General features: G+C 39.1%; 1 protein-coding gene across 5 annotated transcripts in view; it reads left to right on the top strand.

The window, feature by feature from the left end:
• TMEM131L (transmembrane 131 like) overlaps positions 1-18,335 on the top strand; it is a 78,762-nt gene extending 60,427 nt beyond the window's left edge. For 4 of the 5 annotated variants that reach the window (XM_068187232.1, XM_068187229.1, XM_068187228.1 and 1 more), the window contains 14 exons: positions 4-190; positions 942-1,127; positions 2,023-2,169; positions 2,712-3,325; positions 5,391-5,545; positions 6,793-6,917; positions 8,441-8,598; positions 9,407-9,592; positions 10,572-10,650; positions 11,708-11,793; positions 13,181-13,301; positions 15,399-15,487; positions 16,297-16,439; positions 17,923-18,335. In XM_068187232.1, the coding sequence (XP_068043333.1) occupies positions 4-190; positions 942-1,127; positions 2,023-2,169; positions 2,712-3,325; positions 5,391-5,545; positions 6,793-6,917; positions 8,441-8,598; positions 9,407-9,592; positions 10,572-10,650; positions 11,708-11,793; positions 13,181-13,301; positions 15,399-15,487; positions 16,297-16,439; positions 17,923-18,201 (2,555 nt within the window). In that variant the 3' untranslated portion in view covers positions 18,202-18,335. The remainder of the gene's footprint in view (positions 1-3; positions 191-941; positions 1,128-2,022; positions 2,170-2,711; positions 3,326-5,390; positions 5,546-6,792; positions 6,918-8,440; positions 8,599-9,406; positions 9,593-10,571; positions 10,651-11,707; positions 11,794-13,180; positions 13,302-15,398; positions 15,488-16,296; positions 16,440-17,922) is intronic. The other variant, XM_068187231.1, reaches the window with a different exon arrangement.
• Positions 18,336-21,777: the final 3,442 nt, after the last annotated feature.

The following is a 21,777-nucleotide window of genomic DNA, read 5'->3' as shown; positions in this document are numbered from 1 at the left end:
AAGAACTGAAAGACAGCAAGCAAATTCTATCCATTACGAAGAACTTCAAAGTAGAGAATATTGGGCCTCTTCCTATAACAATTTCATCAATGAAAATCAATGGTTACAGTTGCCAAGGATATGGATTTGAAGTGTTAGACTGTCGGGAATTTTTCCTAGCTCAAAACTCATCACGAGAAATCAGCATTGTGTAAGCAGTGACAAATTTGTTGACAAAATAACTGAAGTGGAAATTTGAAATAATTAATTTCAGAAACAGACACTCCAATAACATACCACACACAAAATTATGAATAGAAATTTAGTAAGAATTTCCCTCAGGATAACACTAACACACGGATTTTATAATACTGGTTCTTTATACGACCCATTATTTTTAAGAAGCAGCATACATGCTTTTATCAGTGCATTATGAAGTAATAAATTAAAACAAAAGAGTTGCCACAATTTTTTATTTGCTTGTTATTCTCTAAGCTTATTCCAAGTAGCCTGACCACAATCTAGTCATGTTTTCCCAACATTGCACATAGTCTAAAACTGATTCTTTTTAAACTATCCATGAGTGAAAGATACCGCGGCTGAAGCAAAAGTAAAGTTAATGTTACTGTATTAAAGTAATTGTGGTTTCCCATGCAACAAATCTCACCTCTACTGATTGGAAAGGCAAGATACACCTTCTAGCAATCAAGGAGAATACTGAGATGGGTCAGGGAAGTGGAAGAAGAGACAAATCTGGTGTTTCTTCTGCTTTCTGTGTCTTTCCTGCTTTGTACCCTAGTACCTGACCCTTTCTGAAATCATGCTGGCTGTATGGTGGACAGCTGTGCTTTTGTTGATTAATCTGAATTGATTATGTGCATTTCCTTGACAAAGGGAAAACATGTCACAGTAATAAGAGTATTGTGAAAAGTCACAAACACCACCTCTGTTTTTCCTGACAGATTCACTCCTGACTTTACATCTTCCTGGGTAATTCGTGAGCTCACACTGGTGACTGCTGCTGATTTGGAGTTCCACTTCACGCTCAACGTGACTCTCCCTCACCATCTGTTACCGCTGTGTGCAGATGTGGTGCCAGGACCCAGCTGGGAAGAGTCTTTCTGGAGGCTCACTGTTCTCTTTGTAAGGTAAGGCTTTCCTCACAGCACCTCAGAGTTCCTACAAGATGCAGTGTGTGTGAATGTCGTGTTGATAACACACATGTGCTGATGCATCCCGAACTGAGATTTCCATGCTCACTGTGCCGCTGCTAGCTTAGTTTGGACACTGGAAACAGTGAGAACACAAATGAAGTAACAGTGGTGACCACTTTGCCTGGTTCTGGATGCAACAGGAGAAGACTACAGGGATCTGAAAAACTAGGAATTTTTCATTCTGTATTCCTGCTAACAAAATTTACACTGAATGATTGAGAAGGTGGTTTGATTAATTAGAAACATTTTTGTTTTGATCCATATATGTTTGATGCAATTAAAACACTGTGGAGAGAGGACATTTTTAGTTCAGAAGCATGATGGCATTTGTAGCTCATTTTATGCCAGCATTTTCTCTAGGAAAAGAGAGAGAGGGTATTTAATAAATACCAAAATAATGACGATTACTATCATAAATGAACAGCAGGCTGATAGGTCATATTATGATATCATGTCTTACATCATATTATGATGTCTTGCATCATATTATGATATGATATAAGACTGCAACACAGTTACTTCTAAATTACCTTCAAGGATTATCTCTTTTAGAATTAACTTTTACTTTGTTCTATTTTTTTCTTTTAAACTTCATGACTGAGTTATTTTATTGAGCTAATAACTCGTAAGGCCTATAAGGAAAAAAAAAGGAAAAGAAAATACTATTACAACTATCAGTTTTAAGGCTGTATTTTGAGTTTATTGTCTGTCTTTTTACATAGAATTTACTGAAAAAAATATTTGAGAAGTGTATATTTTTAGAAGCTTTTTAACTCTTTCAATGAATATTCCTGAAAGTTCCTCCAGTATCTATTGTTTTCTTTGGCAGTTTGTCTCTGCTTGGAGTGATTCTGATAGCCTTCCAGCAAGCCCAGTATATTCTAGCAGAGTTCATGAAGTCAAGACAGAGGCCAAATCCTAGTGCTTCACCACAGCAGAACAACTCTGTTGACGTAATCAGCTCTGATTCCTACAAGTAAAAATACTTTTTTTTTCTTCTTTTCTACCTGTTTATTGTGGAGTGGTGCTTTCTGTCTGATTCTTACTGATATTGCTGTGTGCTGGTTTAAAGGAGACAGTGTTCCAAGCAGCCTCTTTTAGAGAACTTCCACCTCAACTCAGGAGAAATGGAGGAACTCAGGGGTTTATTATCTTGAATATTGCCAGTAATACATAAGGTAAAAATGGTGTGATGAAAGTAAAGGATACACCATGTGTGGCAGCCATGGAAAGAAGGGAAAACACATTAATGATTCTCAGTCTGACCCTCTTGAGTGGTCAGTTAGGCACTTATTCACTGAAGCATGTAAGTGTGTTGGAAGTCTGAGCAAATGCTTAAGAGTCTTGGTCAATTCTCACTGAAATCAGAATGTGCTTAGCTGGTATAGTAAAGACCTAAAGCAATTTCATGGCTTGTGAATATGCCCCCCTTGCTTTTCTTACAGCAATATCTCATAAAACAATTCATGATGACTTTGTAAAGAAAAACAAATCCCAAATTATTTTTTTTTCCTCCAGGGGAAGCTGCAAGACATTTATGGATTCCTATAGTTCCTCAGATAAAGGTAAAGGGAAGGGCTTCCTGTCTGTAGGCCCTTCTTCCAGCCGAAGTCAGAGTGCGGCAAAGAGAAGTCCTGCAACCTACAGCCACTCTCAGAAGAAACACAAATGTTCAGTTTACTACAGTAAGCAGAAAGCAAACACAGCAGCTGGCAGTGCCATTGCAGCTGCTGATGAGAAACAGAATCAGATTGCAGAGAACCAAATCTCAGCACCAAAAGAGGACATTTGCACTGATGTTGTCAGTGAGAACTGGGTAACTCTGAAATATGCAAATGGCATAAACGTTAACAAGAATTTAACTATTCCAGAAGACTTTCTGGGTAAAGAAGAAAGTACACTGAAAAATACAGTTCTCATTAAAAATACTCCTTCAGAGTGTGATCTGAAGGAAGATCTTCAAACATGTATGTTTCCTAAGGAAACTAACCTTAAAACTTCAGAAAATCTAGCTGAGCTCAAAGAACAGGAGTTCTGTTCTGTGAAGATGTCCAAGAAGCTGCCTGAAAGTCACTTGTCCAGAAATTCACCTCAACAACAGCCTGAACTGCAAGAAATTAGGAAAATTAGTGGTAATTTTTTCTTAAATTCTGTCAGTCTAAATTACTACGTGAAATCTTCTGATGAGTTCACTGTGATCAGGATTTTGTCTTCTGCGTGGGACAAGGGAATGTGTTGTTTCTTATGTGTTCACTGTGATTTGTTTGTTTACATTCCTAAGGAAGCAGCTTACATTTAAAGTTGTTTCATAAATCATAAATTTGCTTTGTTTACAGATTTCAAGCTTGTTGCCATAGCATTTTAACTGTTAAAATAATTGATGTCATAGATCTGATTATAAGACATGAATTGCCCTTGTCAGATATTTAGAAGGATCCCAGTTTGCTATATCAGGTCCACTAAAAATATGATGCTTGAATCACCAAGCAAGCACATTCAGAAGTAGATATTCAGAACTCTGATAAAACCACCCAAAATAAGAAAAACCTGACATCAGGATAATGTGAACTTTTATTATGTAGGAATCTGCAAATCAGTGTTTTCCATAGTAATTGCATAGCTATATTTTTAATCTTGTTTTTCTTTTTCTGAAATTGTGGGGCTAAGCTGCCTGGGAAGTCATACCTCTTAGCTTCACAATTCAAAATTTTAAAGAACAGCAGAAGAACACCTGGGAGAAATCAAAAGTGGGATAGAAGAATGTATCCTCTGGAAGCTTGGCTTTATTGAGGCACTTGGCAAAGTAATTGAATGGTGAAAACTGGCATTTGCTGTAGCTGTGGCAGTTTATTTAGGGAGTAAGCCATCAGAGAGGGATTTCAGGCCCTGCTGTCTTCCGTAGTTGCAACCACAGGCTCGTTGCTTCTTGTGTTGCTTCTGTGAGCTATAGCAGCTACAAGTGTGCAATCGCTGGTGAAGGCAAGATATTTTCACCTAAAATGTACTGTTACTTATTCTTTGCTTTGAGTTAGGAGATCATTCAGTGTATTCAGTAGTAAAGAGCTAAAGGTAATCTCCCTTGTTGTCTATTATCAGGCATTTTTCTGTGTTTCAAGACATTTAGTAGGATATGTTAAGTCTAAAATGTACCATGTTGCAGTGTTTGTATCTTGATTATAGTTACAGACCTGGTTTTGTGCAAACAGGGAGTACAGGACCTCCGGTACTCACATATTTGTATGCTGGAGAGCCACAGAGTATTCTTTAGAGCTCTGGCAGTCTCCCTTGCCTGGTGTTTCATTCACATGTGCTCCTTTTGCAGTCCTCATGGCTGCTGCTCCAGAGGGAAGCCAGTATGTGACTCAGAGCTGGTATGTTGAAGTTGGTTGCCAGGAAACTGTAAAAATGTTTGGGCGTGCCTTTCCCAGTTGAGAAGGCCAGTTCAGTTCAGTAAGTGATAACATTTCTCACACAGAGCAGCTGACAGCCTCGGTAGCAGATCACTGTGAATGTAGTACAGTTCTGTGAGATACCTGGAATCGATCAGAGGCAAAGTTAATTCTGTCCTGTCCTGTCCTGGCCCAGGCAGAGGAATGTGACTTAAATGAGCAGCTCATCTAATTGTTGAGGCAGGCTTCCTCTTGAAGCTTTCATCTTTTGGACTCTTAGATCAAAATAATTCTTCTTCCTCACAAGCCTCTCAAGTGAAAGAACTTTTAGTGTGGAACCCATGCTAAAGAAAGGACTACTTCCCTTCGTCTTCATAATGAATGCAGAGGACACTTCAGAAGTGTCAAGCACCTTTCTCTCCACTAAACTTGCAGATGTTTTTTCTCTTTGTTTTTTTAACCCAGTGTTCCCTAGCTTCAAATTCTACCTTACAGACCCCATGGCTGAGCCCCAAGTAGCTCAAATTCAGATGAGATGAGCAGGACTTGTGTAATCTATGCATGCACTGGGAGTGGTGTGCTCATGACCATGAACCAACACAAAGCTACTTTTTGCAACTGCTATAAGAATTTTTACACTGCATTAGCTTTTGGTTTTAAAATTTTCCAGTATCATCAGCCTAGACATTAGTCTCCTATGTTTTGGAAAGCAACACAAGGCTGTTTTTAAAGAAAGGTATGTGATATGTGATTATGACTGAGAGCCCCTTCTCTTCCCATGTAAACAGTTGTTATTGTTTAATTGTAGGGAATAGCCAGCAAGTGCCTCTCAGGAATGAAACAGAAAACTGCGAGACTTCAAAAAAGCAGATCAACCTAAAGCCTTCCACAGAGAAAAAGATTAGTAAGGGACCCAAGGAAGAGACTCCATGCTGTACAAAAGAGGAGATTACTTCTTCTGAGGTTTGTATTGTGATCTTTCTCTTTTTCAAATTTGAAATGATCTTTTTATAGTTTATGTATGTATGCGTATGTAGGGACTATTTTGTAGAGTCACAGATCTGAAATCCTGTAAATCAGATGAATGAAGAAGAGTGCAGATGTGCTGTCCCACATCCGTTGTGTATTAATGCTGCTTTGTGGAATGGTGAACAGTTTGGGTAAAAATCAAAACAGCCATGTCACAGCCAGAGATTGTTACTGTTAGAGCAGGCACAAGCATACTGGAATCCAATGCCAGCTGTCAGCCACACTAATGATGTGGGAACATTCTCTGCAGGGGAGGTGGGCATATTGGCCTTCACTTGCAGACCTGATCTCCAAACCCAGGGCTTTGCATCAGAAACTTGAATTTGAGAGTACAGTAGGCAGAAGCCCTTTAGTAGATTGTGCAGTTGCTGAGAAGGATCATTCTTCACCCCTGGTTTCTGAGTATGACAAACACATCAGCCTGTGCCTTTGTTGCAGGCAGCATAAAACACTAAAAGAACTTCATCAGGCAATTAGTAAACCTGAGAATCTGGATTATGTTTGTATTCTGTCTACTGGATATAAATCCCATGGCAAAATGGTGTAAGGAAGAATTGCTTACATTGCTTAGGGAATATGTGTGAAAAGACATGGTCTAGTCTTGCTTTGGGAATTGTTATAAACTTCTTTGCCCGTGTGGCTGATGGTGCTCAATTTGTTTCTTGCATTTCTTGAAATGACTAGTATTTGCTGGTAACTTACTCCATAATTTCCTCAGCCGTAATTCAAATGAATGCCTTCCCCCACCCCCCAGTTGCTGATGAAAGGGAGGATTTATTGCTGCTGAACTTGCACACCAGCTGATCATAAATCTGGCAGATGTTTTTTGTTTTTAGCACATTGGGAATTTTATTGACTGCTTTACTTTTTCACCCTCCATTATTTTTATTTCACTGAAAGTCAGAGCTAGATGCTGTGAAAGGGAAAATGCTAAGTTTGGGAATTCAGAAATTTCCCTCTCATCATCTCTTGCTGTCTTGATGGACAGAGTCTTGGAAAGGCTGGTTAAATTGATGGTGCTGGAAAGAGGATGTGCTGTGGAAAGTCACTAAATCATGAAATGACTATGTATTTGAGTCGGGTCATTTTGTCCAGAGAAATTTAGCTAGAAGAATGCAGTGGAGTTCATTGACTAAGTTAAGTTCATTTTATAATGTCTCAGCTTGTATTTTTGCCTTTAGCAAGAAGATGCATATAGAAAGAAGAAGCCTCAGGAGAAAAAGGAAGGAAATGTGCCAAATATTAATTGGAATAGAAATAGAACATCTAGGAAAAATAAGAAGAAGAATGTAAATATATCCACAAGGTATGTATTGCCTCACCAAATCATGAAGAAACCCAAAGTTTCTGTAATGTTTCTGCAGGTTTTGCATAATACATTAGGCAGGATTACTTTATCTATTTAAGTAAACACACATTAATCCTGGCCCAAGCATTTACTTTTAGGAATGTGGACTACTAAGTATCACCAGCAAAACTAAAAATTTTAAAATATTCCATTTGTAAATCTACATGTAGATAGATGCAGCCCATTCTATATAGCAGTGGTAGCTCTCTGTTAGAGTCTGGAATGTGCTGTCTCTGAAGTTCAGATAGTTAGCTTCCTTCCCCTTGTGTATTGTGTGGAGAGGTTCTAGTCATGTATTCTCTTCACTGAAAAAAGGAAAATAAAATTGTTGAAATGATTTCACCTTCAAGAGAGTCATCTGCTATACTGAGTAACTGGGGGGATGTTGTACTCTACCAATTTTGGAAAAGAAATGTGTAGAAATGAGAGTGGCTTGCATTTTTGCTGTAATGTTTAAAACAACTACAGCAGCACTAGATTGTAGAGAATATTAAGTGAGCACTGTGGAAAGTTACTTATTTTTCCCCCCTGAGAATTGTTTTAGTGCATTTTAAAGTCGGTTATGAATTACTTTTAATTATTTTTTTAATATATTTTAAATTCAAGTTGTTTGGATTATTAAAAAAATACTAGTTACAAACTGCTTCTAGAATAGAAACATTTCTGTGGAGAAAATCCTACTTCCCCTCCCCCAGCCCTTTGAATTAAGGTCGCAATCCTACAAAGCCTTCACAGACTTAATTTTTATTGCAAGTGCTTCTATTGAGGTCATTGGACTTTAAAAGGAGATTGTAAATCTGAAAAGGCTGTTATAACTCATCGTACACAAGTTTCTGTTCATTTTGTGGGAAGTAAGTACACGTGTAAATCTTTGCTTGACGCACACCTTTATAGATAGGAAAGATAAAAAACGAGCAGTGAAATACTGAAGTTTCGTGTCTGTTCCTTGAACCAATTCAGCAGTTGCTGCTTTCTGAATTAAGATGGAGCCATTCAATTTCTGCAGAAATTTGACAGCTGACTTTTAATCATTTTTCCTTAATACTCTGATATTGGATGCAGACATGTCATTTCACCTGTACTAGCAAAAAGTTAAGATTGCTTCAGATTGTGATTTTACTCTAGTTATAATTGTGCCAGTGAAGTGAACACAGGACACATTTTTCTTTGCATCTAGATTTTTGTACACTGCTAAACTTTTTATCTGCAACATCTGATTACCATTTTGCCAAGTGCATTAGAGAATGGAGTTAAATAAGCACATGTCATTTTGCCTCTCCCCCTGAGAAGTAGTAGTCTGTGTGGTAGGATATTTCATTTTGGGAAAGGTTTTTTAGGTTTCTGTAAAATTGGGAAATAAGACTTCCAAACCTACTGTTTCCCCTGCATTTTACCTTGATAGGTGTGTGAGTTGAAGTGTTTTAATGCCTGATGAAATGTAAAATGCAAACATGTTTTTTTTGGGGTTGTGGTTCTATTAGGGTCCCTGAGCAGAGTGAGTTGAAGCATATGTGCAGTGAATTTGAAAGGCCGGATCTGAGAGCGAATATTGGAGTAAGAGCCTGGTGTCCTCAGAATAACGGGGAAAATTGTAAAGCAGACCAAAAAGCTGGGAGCTTGTCCATACAGGGAGAAACAGGTATGCAGTCTTAATTGTCTAAAATGGGGAAGGAAACACAATGCGAATTTTGTGGCAGTAGAGCATTCCTTACTTGAGAGATCTGTGCTTTTCTCCCTTTTGAACCCTGATGTGAAGATGGCAGGACATAGCTGCTCACTTCTGAAGGGCTCTGCATGCCTCTCCATGGGGTTGGTTCATGGTGCAAAACAGAAAATGAATCAGTCTGAAGCAATGACAGATCAGTTCTTGGTGAAGGAAAGACAGACTGGTAGTCTGGTTTTGTGTTCAAAAGAAAGCTTGGGTACCTACTTCCTGCCTTTCCATCAGGATTTTAATAATCTCTTTTCCCTGACTTCAGGGAAGAGGAGATCTGAAGAAAGTTATCAATTTCTATAGGATTGTCCTTTGCGTCTCTGATGAGATAATAAGAAAAGAGAATCTATCACTTATTAATTCATTACTTGCAACATTTTGTTATTGCTCTTCGTGTGCATGTTCCTACAGCCAGGATATGTTTCATGTTTGGAATATTAAGTGTATATTTCAAAGGACAATACGCACTTCCTCTTTCAACCTATTACCTATAGCAGCACTGTATCCTCACTTGCCTTCATTTTACTTGCCTTCATTTACCATCATGTAGGTTCGAAACTCCTTGTGTTAGGGGCTGGTTTAGTTACCAAATCTATCAGTAAATATTTTTTCCTCTTGCACCAGTAAATTCAGAGAATCCATGTAAATTCATGATTCAGGTTACTTTTCCCTGACAAGACTTTCTTAAATGTTGTGCTGGTTTGTTGTTTTTTTTTTCCCCCAACTTCTTTAGAAAACTTTTATCAGCGGTCCAAAAAGAAGTGTTTGGAGAAGTTTTGTTCTGATTCAAGCTCAGATTGTGGAAGTTCTTCAGGAAGTGTTCGTGCAAGTCGTGGGAGCTGGGGTAGCTGGAGCAGTACCAGCAGTTCAGATGGAGATAAAAAGCCAATGATTACTCCCAGGCATTTTCTTCCATCCAGTAAGTTGTGCAAACAGCACCTCTTCACAGCAGTGCACAGAGTTTTAGCCTTCCTGCTGAATGGAAAGGCCTACCACAGCATGGGGCACATGACTTGTCTTTTGTAGAGCCCCTCTTAGACACACACGGAGAGATGTAAAGAACTTTGTACTTGACAAGAAGTACTACACGTTTCATGGAGATGAAGATCATCACTGTCAGGCTCCTCAATGAGCAATATGCACAGATAGTTGTCATGGAATGATGGGAGAACTGAGAGTCACTCAGAATAGCCAAAGCAATTTCTGCCTTTGAATTTGTTTCATCACATTATTTGGTTTTCTAGACATTAAAACTATTTAAGTAATGCGCAAATGAGGAATGTGTGAAAGCAGTTCAGATCTGAGGAGGCTGGGTTTGAATAGGTGTATTTGAGATGTAAATAGCCAGAACACCTGAGCCACTTGACTAGTATGAGAAATGGGAGCTGTGGTTCATTATTGCAATTCTTGAATACCTGAACATCACTAAAGTTGTTGAAAGTCATTGAAATAATTATTCAGAGTGATGTGGCACTAGAAGTAAATTTTAAAATGCTGAAGTGACACCAGCAAACCCAGCTTTGGGTACTTGCAAAAAGATTGGTTTGAATTATTTAAAAATATACAGAAACTTCATGTGCATTTGTGTATGTATAAAACTTTACATTTCTTAATGATAGTGTGTGATCTGTCTGAACCTGTGATCTCTAAATTCAGACTTAATTTGATAGTAACAAGGAACCTCTCGTTCAAGACTGTGGTAATCACTTCTAAATTATAAAATACATGTTAAGACTATGGACTTAGGTAGCATGTCTTGAAACTGATGCAGTTAGTGATAATCCAATGTGAGAGAAAACTTGATTAACACCATTGATGATTCTGTTTGTGTGTATGTGTATTCTGTGCATACTTCTTTTTTAAAGATCTTTGATTTTCACAGTCATTCTTTTCTTTAGGAGAGAATATTTCACAAAATGATTTTCCATCTGAAACTCCTATCACTCTAAATCTGTCTCATAACATCTGCAATACCAGGTAAAAAAATTGCATCTACACCTGTAAGGCATTAAAGAAACAACACCAACTTAACGTCTTGTCTCAGTTTGATAAATAATACCTGTTGGCACCTGTTATCTTGTAATTTTTTATGATCATCTGATTGTACTTACTAGTTGGAAGAAGAATCTTCTTCAGTACGTGAAAAGATATAAGCAAAATTGATTGTACTGCATAAGTACAATAAAAGCTTCCACATGGAAAAAATAATGGAAATTAATTTTTCACTTCCCCTTCTTCCAGCTCCTATCAACTTACTACATTTCCATTACTGCTTAGTTGGTTTTTTTTTAAACGGTGGGAATAAGACTTTCAAGTTGATGCTGTTCTTTTAATGGGAATAATGTTCTCCCAGGATATACAGCATGAAAATTGATTCCTCCCTCCCCCACATTCTTTTCTCCCTCTTTACTGTAGTAGAGATAGCATCTACAATTTTTATTACTATGAATCCTTATTTCACTTCTCATTCACCACTCTCTGTTTTCACTAGGAGAAATAATCCAATCCTTTTCCTTTGGGATTCTGGTGCTTGAAAATGTTTTCTTTTATTCATTTTGACTAGTTCCTTTGATGGGATGGTTTTGATAAATACCAAATTCATGCTCATGTGTCTCTATGTGTCTTCATGGGCATAAAAGTAAACTTACCTAAAAGTTCAGACATTATAAGAGGTTCTACTGATCTTCATGAACTACAGCTTGTTTTCCAGTTTTAGAGAAGAGCTGTTGAATTAATTTGCAATAGGTTGATACCTGGATAATAAAAACGGGGTAATTAAGGTGTATTAATTTTATTAATTTTGCATGTGTGATAAGTAGGTGGCTTTTAATTGGAGAAAAACTTTTAAAAATTGCACAGTGCTAATTCTGAAATAGGAAAAATCAGGACAGCGGAAAAGCAATAGCAGTCGCGATGGTCATAAGAATGTTTTCTACATCTCTGTATATTTCCTTTGAAATATTTTTTGAATATATTATTCCTTTGAATAGTTTGTGTTATGAGACTTAAGAAATTAAATTTTCTTTTCATTCAGCAGAGACATGAACAACATCACCCAATATCCTGAAACCTTATGTCCCAATTTCACTGACATAGCTGCAGATCCTGACAAAAATAAAGGTCAGTATCGACAACTGAAGCTATTTTTCTCACACTTTGCCAAGCAGTTTTAGTGATGATGCTAATAACACATGCACCAACTTGACAGATCGTTACTAGAACTTAACTTGCTTCTGAGCAAGTTAGGTGAAAAGTTAGCAAATGAAGGCTTAAAACCTTGACAGTTTTTGTTTATAACCTTGATGATTTTTGCTGCATCTTCTCTGTGTGAAGACAGCATTTAGCTTTCAGCTCATATTCTAGGTATTCTTTTTTTTTTTCATCTTCTTGCTGTGCACAGATTAATATCCAAAAGCAATGCAGCTGCGAGATCAAGAACACTGCTTGCTGTGTTAAAGTGAAGCTTGGCATCAAATCAAACATGACTATTTTTCTCTCTAAATTTCCACAGTTGGGACTTGCTCTCTTTGAAAGCAGTAATGAGTGAGGTTGTGTAGCACTGTTAAAATTCTTGAATTTTCATTGTTTGTGTCTCAGAGGGAAGTAACATTAGCTTTCTGAGTGGGATTCATAAAGGCATCATGCTACATGGTGAGGTGGAGTTTTAAAGCTGGTCAGGATACGTGGTTCTTTGGGCAGCAGCACTCCCTGCCCTTCTGCTGGAGGTTTAACCTGTCTGATAGGATACAAATGCTGATTAACCTTCTTCCGTGGTAGCAATATTAATATGTATCATGTGAAATAATGAAATAGATCCAACTTTGCAAGCATTGTCTCATGGAAATTGCTAATTTGGATTTTTTCATTTCTCCAGCTGCCAGTTCTCATAGAGTTTTAGGAACCAAGTATCTGTGGGCAGTCAGGACATGCAGTCCATGAAGAGCAGCACAATGAATATCTGTGCTAGAGGCTAAATACAGCATTTAATGAGTACACAAATTGTCTGGTCGGGAATGGCTCCAGTCTGTTAGAAACCTGACCCCGTTCCTGCTGTATTTGTGTAGTTGGACTTCAGAGGTGGTTAGTGACTGAGGGGTGGGCACAAAGAGGCCAGTGGGGATTGCATCCCTGCTGTCTCTTCTGTGTGGAAGTGTGCTACCTCGGCACTGGCGGCTGAACACTTAAGGACCCTCAGTAGGAGCTTCTTGCCCTGTTTTGTTGAATTCTAGTTTCTCAGTTCAAGTCTTATATAAATCTTTTTTAAAACATAAAAATTTTGAGATGTGTTTAAAGATGGGCCTTCATCACAAAAAAAATTGCTTAATAACTCTGGATTTTTTTTCTCTAGCAGACAGTCCTTATTGGGGATCTGAGAATAAAGTAACTCTGGATTTTTTTCTCTAGCAGATAGTCCTTATTGGGGATCTGAGAATAAAGTGTCAGAATGAGAGAATCTGAGGAGTTTCCTTCCTGTTACTCTGCATTTCATTCCCCTTTCCTTTTTTAGGTCTTTACCCAACAGGAGACTTGTGGCCTGCCCAGCCAGTCTGTGTGGCAAATAGTTTGAACTACAACCTTGAGAATAATATACCATGCATGATCCAAGAAACCCCCTCTGTCCACAACAGGCAAGTTACATTTTGTGTAAAAAGTACAGATAATGCTTTGTTCAGGCTTCTATAATGCAGAGGGCTGTAGTTTACTCATTATTTTTGTAAAGGCAGATGACAGTTAAAATAAAAGCCGTTCTTAAAAAAGCACTTCAGTCTTAGTTCTAGTTGTTAATGCTGTTCCATGAGTACATCATGATTAATTTTACTAATACAAATTCACTGCTGTCCCTGTTCATGTATAGATATTCTAGAACTTTTTTAAAGTTTAATTAAATACTTTTGGAAAGCTATTAATTCCTTTCACTTGTTTTGCAGGCAGAGTGCCTGTCTTTGAAATCTGTTGCCCTCTTGCTAAATGCATAGCTTGTATATACGACATGGTGTGTTATGCAGTGTGTACTTGTGTTAAATGGCAGGAACAGACATTGTTATAAAGACAAATATTCCAGTATAAAGATGATTTAGGGATACAAGATGGTATATTTCAGGCCCTGTGTATATTTTGGTTGATCTTCCTGTAGTAATGAACTTGATTAATTCTTGTATTTTACACTGCTTACACAGCAAATTTTAGTAATGAAAGATGTGCCACAAACTAGTGAGAAGAAATACTCTGCCACCACATAGCAGTGAAATATGGCCAGTTCTTCAAGTTGTATCCTGTCATCCAAATGACAGGAGAGGGACCTGGGGCTTCTGGTGCACAACAAGCTGTCCTTGAGCCAGCAGTGTCCTTGTGGCCAGGAAGGTCAGTGGTACCCAGGGGTGCATCAGGAAGAGCAATGCCAGCAGGGCAAGGGAGGTGATCCTGCCCCTCTGCTTGGCCCTGGTGAGGCCACATCTGGAGTGGTGCCCAGTGCTGGACTCCATAGTCAGTGCAACAGAGATCAGAAGCTCCTAGAGCACATCCAGAAAAAAATCTACAAAGTTGTTTAAGGGTCAGGAGCCTCTCTCTTACAAGGAAAGTTTGAGGGAGCTGGGCCTGTTCAGCCTCGAGAAGAGAAGACTGAGAGGGAACCTCATCAATGTCTGTCAGTATCTGCAGGGAGGGTGTCAAGAGGATGGAGCCAGGCTCTGCTCAGTGGTGCCAAGCAACAGGACAAGAGGCAGTGGGCAGAACGTGATGCACAGGAAGTTCCACCTGAACATGAGGAAGAACTTCTTTACTGTGCAGTGACCACACACCAGAATGGATTGTCCAGAGAGGTTGTGGAGTCTCCCTCACTGGAGATATTCAAGAACCCTCTGGACACAGTCCTGTGCTATGTGCTCTGGGATGGCCCTGCTTGAGCAGGGAGGCTGGACCATATGACCCACTGTGGTCCCTTCCAGCCTAACCCATTCTGTGACTGCTTTCATACACCTATCTCGATTTGGACTTCATATGCAAAAAATACATACACATCCATGCAATTATTCATTGATAATTTAGTAGTGATAACTTAAGATGGCTGCTTGGCTGAATAGTAAAATTGAAGTAGGGCAGCTTCTTATAAAATCCTTTTATATGCCTACCTTGTTCGGACTGGATCCAGAGTTTGACTGCTTCAAACCTGCTGTACAGCAGGGCCATATCTTTCGAAATTACTTTTGAAAAAGTCTTCTTGAAATTCTGAAATTATTTTAATTAAAGAAGTATAACCCCTAGAAATCTATGTGTAACTTAGGAAATGCACTGTTTAACTGGACTTCAGCACATTTTGTTAGGAAAATAGAAATCTCCATTTTAATTGCTATTTTCAAGCATTCAAATGTATTATGTCTTCTTCTGCCACCTCAAATCATATTATCCAGGATTATGGGGAAGAAGTACAGTTATTTTCTTTTTACAGGGAAGAAAGTTGAACCCAATTAGGCATGGCAGGATTCTGGTAGCATCATTACAAGTTGTTCATTTTCTCAGAGGAAAAAGAGCTCTGTGAGAGAGATTGCTGTGATTACATAGTGGCGCAGAGTAGATACTGGCAAAATTGACAAGTGGAATGTGAAAAGCCTCATGATCAGTTACAGGCATTTTGCATCCAAGAGCTTTACAATAAAGAAATATTTCTAACTAATTTTCAGAAATTTTGCAAATTGTTTCTGACTGCAGATTTTTTTTTCTTGAGACAGCTTCATTGACTGGAATGCAGCTTGTGACAGCCAGTTTTCCAACATGTATTGTCCACTAGAGATGAATGAATATGGTGCTTTCCCAGAAGGTAAGATGAAATAAAGCTTATTAATTATCACAGCATGGTTGTTTTCCTCTCACCTTTTATAGAACAAAAGGCTGAGCTGGTCTATACATGGGTGTTCATTGCTTTCAACTTTACGTTTTCCAGCTGAGTGCTCTGTAGTAATAAACAATGACTGCATGTGGTGGATGAGAAGATTGGCCTTTGTATAGAGCCTGAAAAGGCAGTATGCAGGACTTCCAGAGGGAATTGAGAGAAATGCTTGTGCCTACAGTATTACACATATCTTTTTGCACAGTCTTCTTTGTTTCCCCTCTGGCAGGCTTCAGCCTTCCAGTGTGTGAAATACAAGGTCTCTTGTGACCAATTATCTTTCCAGGCTAGAGTTTCTTGGCTTGAGAAGCACACTGGCAGCAATCTAGAATTCTTTAGCATTACCTGCCTAAGTAATAATGAAAGGTCAGACTGCAGTATCCCAGGCAGCACACTGATCCCTTGGGTGCTTAGAGCTGAGACATGTTGGTGGTGAGGCCTGGGGAGGTTCTGCAGTGCACATTCTGTCTAATAAGGACTCTGTTCTCCAGTAGAGGGACTGCCAAGTCTTTATCCTGTCCTCCTGATAACAATTTGTTAGTGGGTCCTTAATACAGAGTGGTAGTCCTGTTGATAGAAATTGATAACACTTTGCTGCTGTGCTATCCTGATGCTGCATGGATTAAGTCAGTCCCAGCCTGGCTCACTCTCAAGAAGATTCAGTGTTCCTCCACAGAAATGTTAGTAGTGTTTTATGTTGCAAAAGCCTTAGTTTGTCTTCTTAATTTTATAAATTGCAGAAAACATGAACTACCCCAGTGGCTTCCCAGGTACTGCAACAATGCAGAATACAGCCTTCATTGACCAGAACTGTCCCTCCACCTGGAATGCTCCTCCCAATATGCCACCTGCCTGGGAGCCTGCCAGTTATGTCAACTCCACAGTGAGTATTGTCACTGTGAGGAGCTGCCTTTGCATGCTCCTTCAAAGCCTTCCTTGTGTATTCCTGTCTTTTCCCTATCTGTTGCTTGCATCTTCTTCATGAATCTACTGAGTAGCCTGATGTATGTGTTTAATTCTGGCATTGGTTTTTCCCAGCTGTTCGTCAAGGATGTTACTGATCTTGTCTGCAAAATTTTAAGATGATCCTTTTGCTTGAAAATTGACTAAAATCAGCTTACATATGGAAAAATATTTTGGGCTTAGGTAGTCTATTGAGACTTTTTTCAATCAAAATCAACATGTCCAGTTGAGGGTAAAACCCAAAAAGTGCTGACAGAAAAACCCAGAGAGTTTTGAAAATTGAAGAGCTGAATGGACAGCTGCTCTCAGTGACTTTGACAGGGTTTTTTTTTTTTGGTAGGAAATTCAAGCAATTTAAACTGGATTTGTGCAGATTTCAGAATCCTGCCTTTGATCTCTTATACTCCAGACTAGCCATGTTTATGTCATCCCATAGTGCAGTGTAGTAACTTCAGTTCAAGGTGGTCTTTAGTTGTAACTATCTTCTCTTCTGCTCATATTTCAAAATCCTCTATTTTAGATTTTTTTTAATTTAATGTAGGTTTATTTTGAATGAAACTAACTAAATAAAGCAAGAAATATTTTCAACTGTAAAAATGAAAATTCTTCTGTGTTAAAAAGTGGCAAAACTGGTAGAAGACTGTTTCCTAAAATAAACATGGCTTTATTTCATATTTTATTCAGGAATGCCAGGAAACACAGAAGGTAGAGATTGGAAAATGCATTAGATAATTCAGTTCATTTCCCTGGCGAGCTTTTCTCCACAATACATTTCAATGTTTCATTCAGTTTTAAAAGTCCCAAGACTTCCATGACCTTCGCTGAGAGACTTCCTTGCAGACTAATACATCTTGCCCTCCAGGAGGTTCTTTATAAGCTTTCAAAATTTTCTAACTAAATTCCCTAGCTCCCAATTACAGTCTCATTTTCCACACTGAATATCACTTTCTGCTCCCAGCATGCACAGTCTTTCTGAACTGACACATACTTCAGTCCTTTTCTTGTCATTTCTAGGCATCTTTCTCTTTTAATTTGAACTCTCAAAGTATGCATGGTGATCTTTGTGTGTCTTCCATTTCTCCTGTATTTTCCTCAACAGTCTGACCATAACTGAGTAGTATATTGTTGTTAGAGTAATATCTGTGCCGTGCAGGGAGGAGCTCATGTGAGTTCATTCAGTGAAGGGCCTTTAAACACACACACACACAAGAATTAATGCTGCTGTAATATTTTTGGCAGCTATATTTCTTAGTAAACTCCTGTGTAATTTTCTACTTGTGGATTTCCTAAATTTCTGCATAAATGCTGCTTCCTCCCTCCCATTTAGTACTTAGCATTCCAGATTTTCTTTGGCAAATGGTCCGTGTTGCGGTTTCCCATGCTGGTTTTATCTTGCTCTGCAGCCCTACCTCTCAAGCACCCGAAGCTTGTCTCCAATGTCTGGACTTTTTGGTTCCATCTGGGCACCTCAGAGTGATGTTTATGAAAGCTGCTGCCCTGTCAGTGCCACGACTCAACATTCAACCCATGTGGAGAACCAGGCAGTTATGTGTAAGCAGGAGTACTATCCAAGGTTTAACCCTTTCCGTGCCTACATGAACTTGGACATATGGACTACAGCAGCCAATCGAAATGCAAATTTCCCACTTTCAAGGGACTCGGGTTATTGTGGAAACGTGTGAAAGGAATTTGATTTAAAAATGTGAATAAAGATGCTTGCAATTTTGATTACTAGAGTAAGCTGGTTGCTGAATAGATTAAAATGTTGGTGAATATTTTGGCACTTTTATATTGAAAATAAATTTTTTTTACTGAAGTCTGAGCATTCAGTGCATTTTAAAAAACACAGCATATTCAGGATGCTGTTATTGTCAGGTGAAAGCTATAAATTTAAAATTCAATTTTTTTATCATCATTAAGGACAGTATTAGTTTTTAAGAGCATCCATGAACCTGTACTGCACATGTTTCTTCTGAAGTTTACATTCTGTGCTATAAACTAGGAGTGGCTTAGCAGTTGTAGGTACAAACTTACACCCATAAGTAATTGCATCTGTACCAAATAGTAAATGGGGACCCACCTGTTGATGCAGATCAGAGAGTTTCCAAATGATGCCACTTCTAGTGCTGATACAGTTGTTAGTGAGTGCAGACTTTTGGCAGTAGGAAAAAGGCTGAATTGTGGCTTGTTTATCTGGCTTCAAATTGCAAGCCATCATTTGGATGATGTTAAGCTTGTGCAGTGTGGATGAGTGAGCATTTCTTCCAGGAAGTTTTCTTGCGAGTGACTCCTGGCATTTTGTGTTGTAATTTTTAGCCTTCATGTTGCAGCAGCATTTTCAGTGCATTTAATTGCGCCTGTTTAAAATGCCAAACCTTGAACTGGAAGAAATGTTTCTTTGAGAGCAGAGTTCACATCACTCTCCCAAACAAGAGTGATAATGTGCTGGCTCATGTTAGGAGACTAAAACTGTGTAGCTGAGGAAGTGCTGCCACCCATGCCAGGACTCAGTCTGTCATGCAAGATGTCTCTGCTTACCTTTGCGGAAGAGTTACCTTGCTGTAGAGTGTGTCTAGATATCAAAAGGAGGCGGAGACATCCCTCAGATTCAGAGATGTCCTTGGCACCAGGGCACTTGTCAGGCCTGAAGAGAGAGTGAAAGTGGATCCAGTAGCAGTTTTGTACAACTGCTTAAAGAAGAGCCATAGAGGTGGCAGAATCAAATTCTGTGTTGTGGTGGCCACAGGCATTACAGCAAGTGGTCATGGTCATGGATTGCCACGTGGGAGGTTGAAAATGAGGAAGAATGGTGTCCCTTGGAGTGTGATGCTGCTGGAGAAAGGTACCTCAACAGGTGAACAGATCTCTTCTTCATGTTCATGGTGTGGCTGAATGAAGCCACATGTGACCTGCTGTACTGGCGGTGGCAGTCCTTTTCCTCATGGGAGGTTAGACTGGAGACCATCAGGGTCCAGACACTGTTTTGAGGATTCTGCGAGCCTTGAGCAAGTTCCTTACTTTTTGCTACTTAATTTCATCTTTCCTTTTGCTCACAGAGTGACTGGAAGACAAGAGCTCTGTTTGACAATAAGAAATCAAGGCTTTTTTATTTGTTTTTATTCAAAGACAGAGCAGAAAAGGCACTGCAAGATAGTTCACAGCCTGCATGCAAGGCTACTCAGTAATCTGAGCTCTCAGACCTAAATTCTGGCCCTGCTAGTCTCACCACATTGCTGAGCTATCAGACCAGCTCCTTTATCTTGCTAGTTTCATCCAGAAATGTCATCCCAGGGCTTGAAATATTTTAGCAGAAACAGTGCATTTCCAACAAAAGATTTGTTGCAGTAAATTAGCAGTTCCTGAAAAAAAAAAGCTTTGTTGAAAGTTACCTTGCCAGCTATGCTTTCACATGTGTTTGGGTTAGCTCAGAAGGCGGTCAGGGACTGGTTGGGAAACTCAAAAGCTCCTACATTTACCTGCTCTAATTGCTCATGTGAAAGGTGCTCCAAAGCCTTCCTTTGGTTTCAATGTCAGCAAAATGGGATCGTCACTGAATGCTTCTCTGAACTGCGGTGTTTCAATTGCTTGATCAGGAATTAGCACCCGGGGTTTATGGCTGCTTTCCATTATGTGTTTTGCTGGGCAGGAATCTCTTTGACTCCAGTTTAATCGCAATTGCTTGTGATTCTGAAGGAAAGTTCACATGTTCCAATGAACTTTGATGCTCCTGAAAATGATACTAAGCCATGAGAAGTAGTCGTAACCACTGACATACTTTCTGTGCACCTCTTGCCTGTGGTAAGAGACTTCAGGAGGAATAGAGTGGGAGTATAAACCCAATAAATACAGATTAAAAAAAAAAAAGTGATCCTTTGGTTTGAAATGGAATCAACTTCTTTTTTCCCTGGATAATATTGCTTGTTGTATAGCATGCATGGATTTTGGATAAAAAGGCACAGGAGAGAGGACATGAAAAGATGTGCTTAGTTGTCTTAGTTTATTCTGTTAATTCCATTCAGTGTTTCAAGGATATCCTTATTTTCTGTGCACTGATGGGAGGCTTTTCCTCAAGTTCCAAGGACCTGGATTTCTTATATCTGCAACAAACTAACAACAACCTCAAAACCCCACAGAGTTCCGATAGGCACTGAATCCCTGTTTTAAGTAAAGTGTGTGCTCTAAACAGAGTCAATCGCTGGAAAAGAGAGGAAAAAGTATGCAATAAACCAAGCAATGGCACTGGAGAATTCAGGGAGAGCAAAACCAGATAGAAATGTTTGGAAAAGAAGACCTGTGTGAAAAATTCTATCAGACTTGTTTAAAATGCCAACAAAAGACAAGGGGAATGAGCCACAAAGAGCTTGGGAAATATTGCTAAGAAAGGAAACAATCATTCCGTTTAATCAAACCAGAACAGATCAAGAAGCTGTTCCCCCAGGAGCTGTGTAGTATTAGGCAAAGTTTTTCGTATAACTTTTCATAACAATAACTAAGGAATGTAACAAGCTCATTAAGGTTACTAGAAATAATTGCTGCCATCAGGAGACAGCTGTAGCTTAATTAGCAATCCACTTGAATGCAAGTGGGTTTGGGCTCAGTTAAAAATCATTCCTCCTACAGTAAAGGGAAAGGTGAAATAAATAATTGCTTTGTACCAAAGTGATTATAGTTCTGCTGGAGTGAACTGGAGAGGCTGCTCTAAAGACATCTCATTGTCATGAACAAAGTAATTTCTAACTTCTTGCCTTGTGCCTATAGCAGCATTGGGAGTTTCACTGATCTCTCTGAAACTGGTACTGTTTTAAGAGACTTCAGCAAAAGTTGTTCTTAGCTAACCAAAGAAATGCTTAAAATTGGAAAGGGAATACCAAAAATACCAGTATAAAAGAGCAGTAGCTTGCACAGTTCACTAGTAGGGCTGAAGATGGAGTGGGGGGAAAAATCCCCATGGATGCAGTTCCAAGCATTCCATATTGATTTCTGTCACCATGTGAGCACTGCATAGTCTCTGGGCATTCACTGTTCTCCCGAGAACTGGGAAGAAGTGAGAGCCACCCCTGCTTTCTGCTCCCAGCAGGTTTGTAGCTTCTTATATGTGTACTGAGAACTAGGGATACCACGTTATCACTGTCCTTGATTTTCACAGGCTATATTGGCCACGCCTACCTGGTTGGGCCAATATTTCCATTATGGAGCCAGAGAATATTTCTGGCACATTTCCTGGAGGTTTGTCGGTACTGAGAGACAGCACTTGGACA

The sequence above is a fragment of the Anomalospiza imberbis genome, chromosome 4 (assembly GCF_031753505.1).
Source record: "Anomalospiza imberbis isolate Cuckoo-Finch-1a 21T00152 chromosome 4, ASM3175350v1, whole genome shotgun sequence".
In the NCBI taxonomy this organism is placed as follows: Eukaryota; Metazoa; Chordata; class Aves; order Passeriformes; family Viduidae; genus Anomalospiza; species Anomalospiza imberbis.
Note: the sequence above shows the minus strand (reverse complement) of the source record. Positions and strands in the feature narration are given on the sequence as shown.